The sequence below is a fragment of the Motacilla alba genome, chromosome Z (assembly GCF_015832195.1).
Source record: "Motacilla alba alba isolate MOTALB_02 chromosome Z, Motacilla_alba_V1.0_pri, whole genome shotgun sequence".
Lineage (NCBI taxonomy): Eukaryota > Metazoa > Chordata > Aves > Passeriformes > Motacillidae > Motacilla > Motacilla alba.
This window is the reverse complement of record NC_052046.1, coordinates 1,022,261-1,035,706: the sequence shown is the minus strand read 5'-3', so window position 1 is coordinate 1,035,706 and position 13,446 is coordinate 1,022,261. Positions and strand designations below refer to the sequence as shown.

Sequence of the window (13,446 nt, the reverse complement as noted above, 5' to 3'; positions counted from 1 at the left end):
TGTGTAGGTGTTGCAGCCCTAAAACCGCACTGCTGTTTTGCTCTGATCCAGAGCTGCTTTGGCAGGATTTCATTCTGAACTTGGGGTTCTCCTGGAGCTGACAGACCTTCAGAGGACACAGGATTTGGGGCTGAGCAAGCACAGTGAGTGCCCTGGGATAGGGATGGGTTCCTGGGGCAGCTGCAACTTGTTTATTCCACCTTCCCCTCCGAAAGAGGAGCAATGCAGCAGCTGAATGTGGTAAGGGAGAGCAGGAGACCACTGCTGTCCCATTGAGAACCACAGAATCCCGGAAGGGTTTTGGGTTGCAAGGGAACTTTTAGGGTCATCCAGTCCCCACATGCAGGGACACCTTCCACTGTCCCAGGTTGCTCCAAGTGCCATCTAACCCAGCCTCACATGGACCTGATGTCTGGGCCACCAGGGACTTCTCTCTTACCCTTGGCTGCCCAGACACACACACACACCCAAAAAAAAAGAAAAGGTGCTGAAAAAATGGAGGGTAAAACCCAAACCCACCAGACCTCTATCATTTTCCACCCCACAACTGACAGAATCCCTTCCTTTCTCCCCCATCTTCTGCTTCTTTGCAGCACTTCAGCTAAAATGAGCTCAGACAACTCTCACATCCCTCTCCTACCACCACTCAGGATGACAAACCAGGCAGTAACAGGTACCCAGAACAATTTTAAAGCGGCCTACTGCCCCTGGGGGCACAGGCTGCAAGCCTTGCAAGAGCTTTTTGCACCTGACATCCCCACCACAGCTTGCCAGGCTCCTCTGAAAGCTCTCGCTGCACCAGGGCCCTGCAGCAGCAGCAGCTTCACAGATGAAGTGATGGAGTGTCCTCAAGCCCCACAGCAAGATGAGGCAGTCTTTGCTCTCCACAGCAGCACCTTCACCCCAGCTCATCTCTAAGGTTGTTTTAAACAGCACAGGAGACAGGAACTCCAGATGGGAAGGGCATGGGAGGTAAATCCCAGAACGCAGCGCTCACACAGACACGTGTGCACCCTCTTGTGCTGAAGGCTGCACACTCTGAAGGAGGATCAAAACTGCAAACCACACACCTTTCTGTGCTCCTTTCCATCATTCCCATCACCTGCCACCAGACAAAGCAGCGTGTGCTTTGCAAGAAGGGCAAGACAAACCATAAAGGAGTCACTGAGCAGCCCGGAGAGCTGAGTAGGTGCCTACCTGTGGCCTTTGCAGGGCAGCCAGGACGAGGGAAGAGAGGAGAACCTTGACTCCATTTTTCAGAAGGTTGATTTATTATACTATCACATATATTATATTAAAAATGCTAAACTAAAACTATACTAAAAGAACAGAGAGAAAGAAATCATCAATCACTAAAAGAATAGAGAGAAAGGCTGGACAGGAATAGAATGGAATGAATAACAAAGGCTTGTGACTCCCAGAGAGTCCGAGACCAGCTGCATCCTTGATTGGTTATTAAGTAGAAACACCTAACGTGGGCCAATCAAAGATGCACCTGTTGCATTCCACAGCAGCAGACAGTAATTGTTTTTCTCTCTTTCCTGAGGCCTCTCAGCTTCCCAGGAGAAGAAAATCCTGGCCAAATGATTTTTCATAGAATATGTCGGGGACGCCTACCCGTAGATGTCGAGCACGCCGATGAAGGAGTGCTGCTTCACAGTGGTGTGCAGGGCCTTGTTGACGTGCTGCACGATCCAGTTGAAGAGCTGGGCGTAGATGTGCTTGGCCAGGGCGTTCCTGGCGTTCACCACCTGGTGCAGGGACATGCTCTTCACGTAGGTCTCGGCCGTGGTGACGAGCTTGCGGTGGCAGAGCCAGTGCTGCATCTGGCTGTGCTCCACGCCCAGCAGGCTGCAGAAGCTGCTCAGGTGCTCGTCCTCGCTCTGGGAGGGAGGGGGGGGTGGGACCAGAAGTAAAGTCAGCAAGTTGGTGACCCCCCAAAGTGGCATTTTAACACCCGAGTTCACAGCTCTGCGCAAGGAACAGCGGGTTTTTGTAACTGTCTAGGGAAAGCTGTGTGTTTGTGGGGGACAGGAGTGGGAATGCAGTGGCACCCATCCAGCTGTGGGACTCCTCAGGGACAGGGTGGCACAGCTCACACGGAGCTCTGGATGGTGGTACCAAGGCCAGGCCCTGCTCTGGTTATCCTTGAGCTTTCACAAAGAGCAGATTCCCACAGGAAAAAGAATTCCCCACCTCACTCCTCCTCGAGCTGCAGCTACACCCTGCCTCAGAGCAACCCTGGTTATGCCTCCGACTAAAGCTTAGGGTATGCCAGGACACCATGCCTTTTACAAAATAGCTCCATCCTGAATAACAGGGCTGTAAATAGTGCATTACCAGAAGGGCTCAGGCTTTGCACAATTAATAAAATCAAATGTGAGCTTTATTTTCTTTAGTGCAATGTATTTCCCCCCCTGCCCTCTGAAATTAAGACAAAGCAGTTCCCAGTCTCTGTTAGGGTCAGATAGCAGGCTCTGCCTTTTGGAAAATGAGAAAACAATTTCCCCCTCCCCTGTGTAATAACACATACTTAGAGGAAGTAAATTGTTTCCAGTTAGGTAAGTGCACTTAGAAATGCTGGATGGGGTTGGGGATGCAGAAAAAAATGTGCATTTTACAAGAATTCTAGGATGTTTTATTGCTACGATACCTTTTTGACCAGAGTCAAGGTTGTACCAGAATTGATTTAAGACCTTGCAATTGTATTTGAAGGTAATTAAACAACATGAACTTCATTAACAGAACTCAACATCGTTGCAGCAGGCAGCCTTCACATATCCATGTTTCCAAATATCAAGTAAATTACCTCTAGCATCTCACATTGAACACCACATTATCTCTAGGGTAACGCTGAAGTGTGTGCAGAGTCCTTTCAATACTTTAATTAGGAACAGACGACCCTGGGATGCAATGATAATTTACAGGACAGTGTTTTCCATATAATTGCTTTACCTTTCCCCACCTCTGAACAAACACAGAAAACAGGAAAAAATGCCTCTAAGGCATCTTTAGTGTTACTAATTTTTGCTAATTAACCACGCAGCGCTCCTTTTGCCACGTTACGAGCAGCAGCTCCATGGCTTTCCCCGGAGGAAAGTGGTTGTAAAGCATCACAACCTTGTGCTGGTGTCACCATGAGTGTCACAAGTCCCCAGGACCCTGCACTGGGTGTTCTAAGGAAGCAGGAAGAGTTAAGGTGGGTTGGGATGTCAGGGATGTAAGCAATTTTTGAACAACCTCGCTTGCAGGCTGGCTAGAGAGGAGGAGAAATGCATTTATTTCCCAGGAACATTATTTCCTAGGAACTTCTGATGTGTTTAAAAAAAAAAAAAAAAAAAAAGGCCAAGAACACTGAAGGAAAAGGGATTTCTAGCCAAGGACACGAGCACAGCCTGACTCCTGAGCACACCAAGCTCCCCACGTGGGAGCTCCTGAGGGTCACCTACCGATACACTGCAGACCTCCCCGTCTCGTTCCCCTTGGATTTTCAAGTTCCCCAGGTGCAGAATGGCAGCAATTATCCTGAAAATGGTCATCTGATGAGACTCCTTCACTCCTGCGGGAGCAATTGACAGCTGATTGTCACAAAGGAAAATGAATCACCGTTTTAAGTTTATTAGAAGGTGCTTGCAGCGTTTTATTTCCTTCCGAGGCAATTGGTTTTCAGAATCATGAGGCTGCTTCCAGCAAATAGACCATAAACTCTCAATTTTAACACGGGTGGGTTTAATACACACCAACCCAAGGATGCTGCTCCGCAGCGATCAAACAGGATCAGAGTTACAGGGGCTCTGCAGCTTTCACAGAACAAGGAGCTGCTCGTCTGTCATCACAGTCTGCTGACAACCAAAGCACACAAATTACAAATTACACTTACTGCCAAGATCCCACCAAAAGAAGGGAAAATTAAAGCCCTTCACAACGCCTCCACACTGGTGGCACAGCTGGATGCAGCAAGTCACCAGGAGCTGTGTCTTACCCTCCCCAGTGTCTCCACAAGAGACACTCATGGTCTTTACTGGGGGTGTAAGATGTTGTTGCTTTATATATTTTATTTATATATCACTTTACCTATTTTTCTTTACAGGCATTCCCAGCAGGGGCTTTGCTCAGCAGCAGCCCACACGTGGCCTTCTGGCCGTATCTTGCATTCTTTTAACATCCCAGCTGGGTTTCTGTGTCCCTTTTGTGCTCGGGGCTGGTGTCCTAATTATCTACCCAAGGTCTGAGGCATTACCTGCTGGTTTCTGAATTATCCAGAGCCTCCCTTTCTCTCTCTCGGGACTTTTCTGTTATCAGCACAGAGAGAAATGTTTCAAGGTTACGGAAAGGAGCAATGCTCTGCTCTTACTCAGAACTCTTAACTGGAGTTAAGCCTGGCTAGGATTGGGGATTTGCAGACAAATTTGACTTCTTGCTACACACAAAAAGGCAAGACTGGAAACCGTAGTAGAAATTTCACCAGGCCATGAACAGAAGCAGAGCTGGGAAACACTGAAGGAAAATGAGGAAAAGCAGAGACAGAGGCGCACGTGAAGAACAGAAAATCATCATCAGGCTGGCCCCAGAGGAAGATGCTCTCACAGGGCTCCCCAGGGACCAGCAAGGAGAGAGGGGAGCTGCCTGGGGGGACCAAAGAGAGACTACACATGCCAGGGGGATGGAGGGAGAGTTGTCTGGGGATTGGAGTCCTGTGGGTAAGTTTGGAGCAACCAGGAATCGTATTTTTTGAGTAGTTGAACAAGAGGAGGGTAAAGCCAAGACCCCAAAGAGAAAGAGATGAGGCCCATCTAAAACACAAAGAGGACAAATTTTGCAGAAAATGTGCAACTCTACAGCTTGCAGTGAGTCCCCACACTCACTGCAGGCACAGGGGATTTCACAGGCAACTGTGAACACCATGAGCTCCTCTCCCAGCCTGTGCAATGGAACCAAGGGGCACCGAGAATAACCAGGACTTACAAACATGGTTTCAGATAAATACAAGTACACTGGGCAAGTTTTCCCTTCCAGATTGTTTTTCCTTTCACAGCTCTGCTCCCCCGCTGCCAGCACGGGGGCTGGACACAGCCACAGCTCCTGCAGCTGCCGTGTGGATGTGGACTCTGCACAGCAGGGATGTGCTCAGCTCATTATTTCCAGGAATCAGCTACCCGGCACAGCACTGTGATCCAACAAGTGACATCACCCTCGACCACAACACAGACTGAACTGCAGAGTAATAGCTCTTTTTCCTGCTCATAAACAGGGTAAAAAATAGCAAGTCAATACTGCCAGCCCTGCTTTGACTTCAGAATGGTTTCTCTTAAATTCTGCATCCCTCTCCATTTCACTGCTGCTTCACAGACAACTGCTAGAGACACTTCTGCAGCTCCTACTAAAGAGCAAAGTAAAGCCAACTAGGTCAACAGGAACATTATAATTCAGGCAAAACACTGAAAACAATTGCGAGAGACTTCTGCTGGGCAGGCTTCAAGCAGAGCAACTCCTTACCAAGCAGGGTGAAGGCATGTCTGGTTTTCTCAAAGTCATCAGCATCGTCCACGCCATCAATGGACGTGTCACCTCCCTGAGAAGTGTAGAAAAAGTCTTCAGCACACGCTAGGAGAGAAGAGGAGAAACAGGTCAGCAAAGAGTCCTCCCCACTGTCACCGTTGAGTCAGGAACAGATAATAAGTGACACAGGCTCTAGGTCAGAAGTTAAGAGGCTGGAAACCCCAAGTTTATTGGAACCCCTTCATTTATACACCGTTCCGATACAGGGGGACCTGATTGATCATTTAATCAACACAATTCACATGATTGGCTAACTAAGAACACATCCTTTGGTAAACATTTTATGAGAAAAACAACTTGTTTGAAACACCACCTGAAGATGGTTTCAATTGTTCAATTCTTTCCACCTCCCTAAAACTTCCCAGACCAATCCATGGGAAATCTTAGCTAGCTTTCTCCCCAGATCAATCCACGGGAAAGCTTATCCAGCTTTCTCCCCAGACCAATCCATGGGAAATCTCCTCCAGTTTTCTCTCTCTCTGGCCAGACTCTCGTATCCACACCCCACTGCAGCACTCCCCGGAGTGGGCCTGTGCCCCATCCCTGAAGGACACCTGTGTCCTTTGAGCCACATTTTGCTCAGGGGTGGTTGAAGCAGAGCCTTGGTGAGTGGCTGTGGCTGCTTCTTGCAGTGGTGGAACCTCTTCTCCACGCACAGCGAGTGGAGTCAGGGCAGCGCTGTGCTGCGTCTGGGATTCCAGTAACAGCTCCATCACCTGGGGGAAGACCATTTCAAACACCGGGCTGACTCCTTCCAGTAATTCCTCATCCTGTTTTACACATCCATGACCGATTCAGGCATTTTAACACCTTTCCTCCACAAAGCCTTAATCCTTGGGAGCAAAGGGAAGGGAGAATGGCTCACGGCGCCTGCATTACACCACCTGAACATCTGTGCTCTAGCAAAGTTACTCCAGGATGACACCAATAAATCCTGTGGAGGCTGAGAGGCATTTCCAACGCAAATACAACAAGGAGAGATTGCAGGATTTGTGTCCACTTAAGAAAGCTGCACATGTAATCCCCCTCCTTAAAACAAGGCCCCCCAGGAGGCCCAGAGCAGTGAGATGTGTGCCCGCAGCTGCTGCTGAGCCCTGGCAGAGCCAGAGCTCTTCTCTGCCAGGGCTGGGGAGCCCAGCCCCTGGACAGCCTCCCCACCCCACCCAGAATCAGTTCTCAGCACCAGCCTCAGCCTGCTTTGAACTGAGTAGGAGTCATTAGCCAAAAGCCACTCATTAACACACACAAACATATTTCCCAAGCGCGGTGAATAGAGAGAAAAATCCTACTGCGTTCCACGCCAGCCTAGTGGTAACCTTTAAAATCACTGCAATCTGCACTTTTCTTGACTCAAATTGCCACCAGAAGCTCCCCCTCCCTTCCCAGGCCTCCCACAGGCTTCTGCATTAGCTGTACTTTCAGGCTGTAAAGAAAAACATTTAATTCCTTTTGGCATACTGCGACCCAGAGATTTCGGCAATTCCGCTCATTGCTGGAGCATCAGGAACGAGGGGCAGAAAATGCTGATTGGAGTCAGGCAGACAAAGTCCCTGCTGGTCCCCCAGAACAACAGGAGCTCACCCAGCCCATGGTGGGGCACATCACACTCACAGCCTGGTGCTGCTGGTGGTGGATGATGGGACCAGGACATCTTCTTTCAATTTTCAACATTCACACTGGGATCTGCTCCTGCCTCATGTCATCCCTGGTATAACTGACTCCAATCTCTATATTTCAAGATCTCTGTAATTATTTTAACCACACAAACCCTTTGATTCACTGCAAACAAATAAAACACATTTCTGCCTTGCACCACTGCCCAGGCATCATTAAGCCAGACACCACACTTCAAAAGGCACTTGCATTGCCCATCACCATTTAAAGTCAAATATTTACTTTCTAGTTTAAAATTAAGCCCTTTAGGATCACTCTGACTGAAGCCAACACTGGTTTGCTCTGCTGGGCTCACGTATGTTTAGAGACTCTTTTTGTTTACCAGCATCTTGCAACATAAAAGGAAGTAATAACAATTCTCTGTTTGTGTAAGACCCAAAGGAGAAGCAATAGCTCCTGGTTTTCAGATGGAAAAATACACATCTCCCTCCATAAGTAATAAATAAAAAGTGGATTTTCACATCAAGACACCTCTTGCTTTGTATAAGCCTTGGGAAGACAAGATTGACAGGTAAGTACAGTTCACACAAGGAAATAAATCTGAGTTCTGACTAGTCATCTTCAAGCAGGCCAGTAAATCCAAGGCAAAGCTGGAAATGAAAAACATCACTCAAAAGAAAGACAAACAAGTGAATTGTGCTCCCATGCACCCACAGCCCAGTGTCCAGCACCAGCAATCCCACAGGCAAGGGCAGAGCCTGTGTCACACCGACAGGAGCAGCTCAGGGACCCACATCCCCATCCCCACCGAGCCCGTGAGCAGCCCCACACCTGACAGCCCCCAAAAACACTTCGGGGAGGCTTTTTCCAGCTGTTGCAAAGTGAGAGGGCAAGAAACACCAGGGGAAAAGCTCTGGAAACACCTTTGGAAAAACTACTTCTTCTCCAACATCCACTGGACACCTGGACGTGCTGTGACACAGCAAATGCAAAGTGCCACGGAGAGCAGCTGGAGGCTGACAGGCACTGGCACCAAATTTTGATTAGAAGTGACCCAAGAAGGCTTCCTTGCAGCTAATGGCCCTGGCACCCACTCCTCCTGCACTGCCAGCTGTTGCCATTACACATTCAGCCCTGAGATGCTGGAGCTGAGCCGCCGTCACAACCGCACAAGCGTGTCCTGGGTGATGCACCAGGACAGAAAGGGCCTCTCAGCCTGCACTCCTGCCAGTCACCACAAACACAGATGAGGCTTTTAGAGAGCTCAGATGGGTAAGACTGGGATTTCCCCTGATCCACATGCTCCCAAGAAGGGAGCAGTGCTCTCACAGCTGGAGCTGTCACACGTCAACTCGTCTCCCAGCTGGAGCTGAAATAGTTTGTGTCTGAATTTTAAGATGCCAGCAAACATCATCGTTACCCAGGGTATGTTTTTAAAAAGGAAGCATGTAAGTATGGCATAAACTCTTGAAAATGGTCCATGTGATGTGCTGTGTGTGGGTAATGTACCTACAGTGACCCAAAAGGTCATTAAGACAAGCTCAGAAACTGAAATCCCCTCTCTTCATCTGCCATTCCACTGTAGTGTGGATGGCAACTTCTGCAAGACCCTGTGGTGGGATAAAACCTGCCTTGCTCCCTATTCAAAATAGGTAAAAAGCCTGGTTTAAACCTTGCTTTTCTCTCTAAGCAACATCAAATATTCAAGATAAAAAAATAATTAAAATTCGTCCTGCACCACCTGCTGCAAGTGCAAACCCTCTGAATCAAGTGCTCTACAGAGCTTTTGCTGCAAATCCTGGGGGAAAAACCCAACCCACTCCAGGAGTTAGCCATTAAAAAGAAATAAACATAACGAATTCAAAGGACACAACCACTCCTGCCAAGACACTGGCCAGGTCAGTCCACATTTGATCTAAAACACACACCCTGTGCAAGGCTGGTACAACATTAACACATGATCTCCCTGCATCAGCTGGCCTACACCACAGCAATGTAGTTTCACCACAGCTGAAACTACTGCAGTTTCACTGCCAATTTTTACAAAATCACGGAATCACAAAACGGTTTGGGTTGGAAGGCACCTTAAAGGGGCACCTTCCACTGTCCCAGGCTGCTCCAAGCCCCATCCAACCCAGCCCCAGACACTCCCAGGGATCCAGGGGCAGCCACAGCTGCTCTGGGCACCCTGTGCCAGGGCGTCTCCCCCCCTCAGCCTGCCACATCCCTGGTGATGGGGTGAGCAACCCTGTGCTCCACCCTTCAGCCTCATCCCCCTGCCCTCCTCCCAGCCCTCCCCAGGGACCTGCCCTTGTGACCCCGCCACCTTCTCCTGCTGCCCTCAGACCCAGGCAGCAGCCAGCAGGGCACAGGGATGTGCCAGCACTTACTGAGTCCAAGGTCTTTGAATTCTGGAAGGCTTGAGGAGGCACAGAGCTGGTAGAAGATGTGGTAGTTGCGCTCGTCCTCTGCCTGCGGGGAAACGCCGAGTTACCAGAGGCACAGAGGGGTCACAGCAGTGCTCCCACCCTCACACTGCTGCCCCTGAGCACAGGGACACCCTGGTGCCATCCCCTGCCTCCCCACCACCCAGACCAACGCAAGGATGTTTTCTTTGCCTCCTGGAGAAAGGAGGTGCCAAACCTGAACAACACACACTGCCCGCCTGGCAAAGAAAGTAAATAATTATGTATTACCTTCTGCACCTTATTCCTCCCTGTAGTAACCAGGCTGAACGAAGCAGCAAGCACTGAGTTACAAACCCACAGTAATTTAAAAGAAGGTGGTTTACTCTTCATGGCTTCTCAAAGTTGTCAGGTTTTTAGGATTTTTGTAGTTGGGGCACTCGGTTTTTTTTTGTGTAAGGACAAAATTTTTGCAGTAGCTTCTGATCTACATCCCAAGCAAAAACTAGGAAAGCCTCTCCTGAGCCTGCACAAGAGACCCAAGGGATGTGCTGTGGCAGACATCAGCCTTCTCAGCCCCTCTCCTGCCTCTTCCTCATCTTCAAAACTGAACACTGCTGCCTGCCACTTGTTCTCCCTGGCTCCTTATCTAACAAGTATGCCAGGTACACCTTAGCCCAGGACAAGGCTCATCAGGCTGGAATCATAAAGAACCCCAAGACTGAGTCCAAAAGACACATCTGGAAGTTGTGTCCACCAAGAAAGCGACGGGACAAGGGAAAACAGCCTCAGGCTGTGCCAGGGGAGGTTTAGGTTGGCTATGAGGAACAATTTCTCCATGGAAAGGGCTGTCCAGCCCTGGCACAGCTGCCCAGGGCAGTGGTGGAGTCCCCACTGGAGGGGTTTAAAAAGCCATGTGGAGGTGGCACCTGGGGATGTGATCACAAGGATGATGGAAAGGGACTTTGTACAAGAGCATGGGGGGACAGGACAAGGAGCAATGGCTTCCCATGGACGGACAGTAGGTTTAGGTTGGATATTGGGAAGGGATTGCTGGCTGGGAGGGTGGGCAGGCCCTGGCCCAGGGTGCCCAGAACAGCTGTGGCTGCCCCTGCATCCCTGGCAGTGTCCAAGGCCAGGCTGGACAGGGCTTGGAGCAGCCTGGGACAGTGGAAGGTGTCCCTGCTCATGGCAGGGGGGGGAATGAGATGATCTTTAAAATCCCTTCCAACCCAAACCATTCCATGCTGATGATTCTGTGATGGGTATGGCAGTGCTGGGGGGACAGCTGGATTCGGTGGTCTTAGAGGTCACTTCAACCTAAATGAATCTATGATTCCATTTGTAAAGACTTTTTCTTTTCTTCTTCTTTTTTTTTTTTTTTTTTTTTTTTTAATCCACAGAAAAGACCAAGACTATTGAATTCCTGGAATACAGCACCCAAAAGAAAAAAAAAGGACACAAAGCCCCACAGCTCCTCACCTGAAATACAACCCGAGATTTTTCCAGCAGATACGTCCTCATGTTGGCACCAATGATGTGGTATCTTTTATCAAAGCCAATCTGAATGTATTTCCCAAAGCGGCTGCTGTTGTCATTCCTTGTTGTTTTAGCATTCCCAATGGCCTGCAGAAAGCAAACAAAATTAAACATTAAATTTCAATTGCATCATAAAATCAGCAGGGAGTATTTGTACAGAAATTAAACAACCCACATCCCAAAACCCTCAACATTTGTGTTCTGCCCGATAGGATGCCCCCACCTTTGTTCAGAGTCAACACCAGCAGCTTCCCTAGTTGGGTCTCCTTCCCCCACAAGCCCATTTACCTCAGGGTCTTTCTGCAAACCAGGCAGTTTTCTTTTATGTTTTTTTTTTTTTTTCTGCATAGGCAATGTTCTCATCAATTTCCAATAAAGACAGGCAGGTTGCCTGGCCTCAGCACTTAGAAATTACAGCCAGAACTGAACACAGGCAGGAAAATTAGAGCAATAAAATTCTGGGGTCATACAGAAGAATAGTGTGCACTATGAATTTTTTTTTTCTTGGATGGTTTTAAGTGCCCCCACCCCGGTGTTGCAGCTACATTTCACAGAGGCAGGGGAGACGGGTGAGGAAAGGAGTAAACTTTAAGCAGGTTTACCAGGAGTAAACCTGCAGAAAACCAGCCAGGTTTCCCCGTCAGCCACACACCTGCTGGCTTTTTTACTGCTCACCTGCAGCACAACTGGCCTGGACACTGCAGCTCACCCTCATGGGTGCCAGATCACACGTGCTGCCTGTCAGGCTGTGTCTCACCCCGGATCAGCCACCCCTTCTCTGTCTGTCAGACAATCTGGCACAAGCACCGTGATGGGAAGCCTCCCTAGAGGCTGAGCCAAGCCTAAGGTTAAGCACAGGACACCACCCTCCACCAAAGCAGCACTGCTGGCTCCTGCCTTGAAAAGAAAGTCACATGAGTCTGAAGAGCTTCAGGGACTTTGGAAAAGCCCAAATCAACTGAAGGTACTTCGTGGCTCCAAAATCTGTTTGGAAAATGGGTTTTAGGCACTCAGACATTTATTTTCAGCATCTGGCTTCAGCGAAAGGAAAACAAAGCTGCTTTTTCTTTTGTATTTATAAGAAGAATTATTTTCCTTCAGAGCAGGGATTTCCCTATAATGAGACTTGTTATCCCCCTATCACAGATCAATTGGGTTGGAAAAGCCCTCCCAGCCCATGAGCCCAAGTTGGGCCCCATCCCCACCTTGTCACCAGCCCAGAGCACTCAGGGCCATGTCCAGGCTTTCCTTGGACACTTCCAGGCATGGGCACTCCAACACCTCTCTGGGCAGCCCCTTCCAATGCCTGGCCACCCTTTCCATGAAGAAATTCCTGCTACTGTCCAGCCTAAACCTCCCGTGGCACAGTTTAAGACTGTGTCCTTTTGTCCTGTTGCTGTTGCCTAGGGGAAGAGGCTGGTTCGTGATTGAGAGCAACAGAAAACTAACAAAAAATAAAAAATAATTTAAACATCTCAGATTAATCCCTCCTTCTCTATTCCATGTCTGTACAACGAAAGCAGGAGATCGGGGGGCACCATGCAGTGACAAAGGAGGAAGATGATAAAACAATAACAGTGCCAGCTGCACTGCTTGGGCTCTCCACTCTGGAGCCCCAGCAAAGCCCAGCTCCTGGGGATGTGCTGGGGATACTCAGGCTCAGCTTTAAGACCATCAAATGCAGGTGCAATTGGGGTGCAGTGGGGTCTAAATCGGGGTGGTCCAAATGGAGGCTGTTGATGTATCTCTGCATTTCAGCCCAGCTCCAGGGCGCTGCAAATCGGACCTGTCTCTCAGGCCTCCAGGTTTCTCACTGTCCTTGTGACTTTTGGAGAGACAGAGTGATCAGGACAAAGGAAAGGGAGCGGTTTTACCTCCATGATGGGGCTGGAGGCCAGGACTTTGGCTTCGATGTTGGTCTCGCTGGCAGAGCCCCCGACGGTGGCGAAGAAGCGCATGGCGTATTTGGCAGAGACCGTCTTGCCTGCCCCCGACTCCCCGCTCACGATGATGGACTGGTTCTTTTCATCCCTGGAGGGGCAGCCAGAGCAGCAGAGTCAATAAAAGATAAGCTTCTCTGAGTTAATCCATTTTCTTGTCAGCTGCTTGCACCCTCTTCCCGTGTCGCTGGTCCCTCGCCCTGCGGCCACCCCACATTACAGACACTGGACTAGGAAAGTAACAGCGAGTAATACACAGCTGTGACACTTCCCAGAGAACACACGAAGGACACTGGACATCTCCAGAACATCCCCAGATGCTGGACACCTCCAGGACACCCCCAGAGGCCTGCAGAGGCAGTGGGAACTGAGCCCCTGCATGAAGCACT

The 13,446-nt window shown here is 49.3% G+C and overlaps 1 protein-coding gene across 1 annotated transcript in view; it reads right to left on the bottom strand.

Moving 5' to 3' along the window:
• The window catches only part of MYO5B (myosin VB), a gene marked incomplete at its 5' end in the record, with an annotated part of 99,866 nt that extends 86,695 nt beyond the window's left edge, over positions 1-13,171 (bottom strand). The window contains 6 exons of the mRNA XM_038124351.1: positions 1,618-1,883; positions 3,450-3,559; positions 5,497-5,604; positions 9,564-9,645; positions 11,061-11,204; positions 12,992-13,171. Coding sequence (XP_037980279.1) covers positions 1,618-1,883; positions 3,450-3,559; positions 5,497-5,604; positions 9,564-9,645; positions 11,061-11,204; positions 12,992-13,171 — 890 coding nt within the window. The remainder of the gene's footprint in view (positions 1-1,617; positions 1,884-3,449; positions 3,560-5,496; positions 5,605-9,563; positions 9,646-11,060; positions 11,205-12,991) is intronic.
• Between the last annotated feature and the right edge of the window lie 275 nt (positions 13,172-13,446).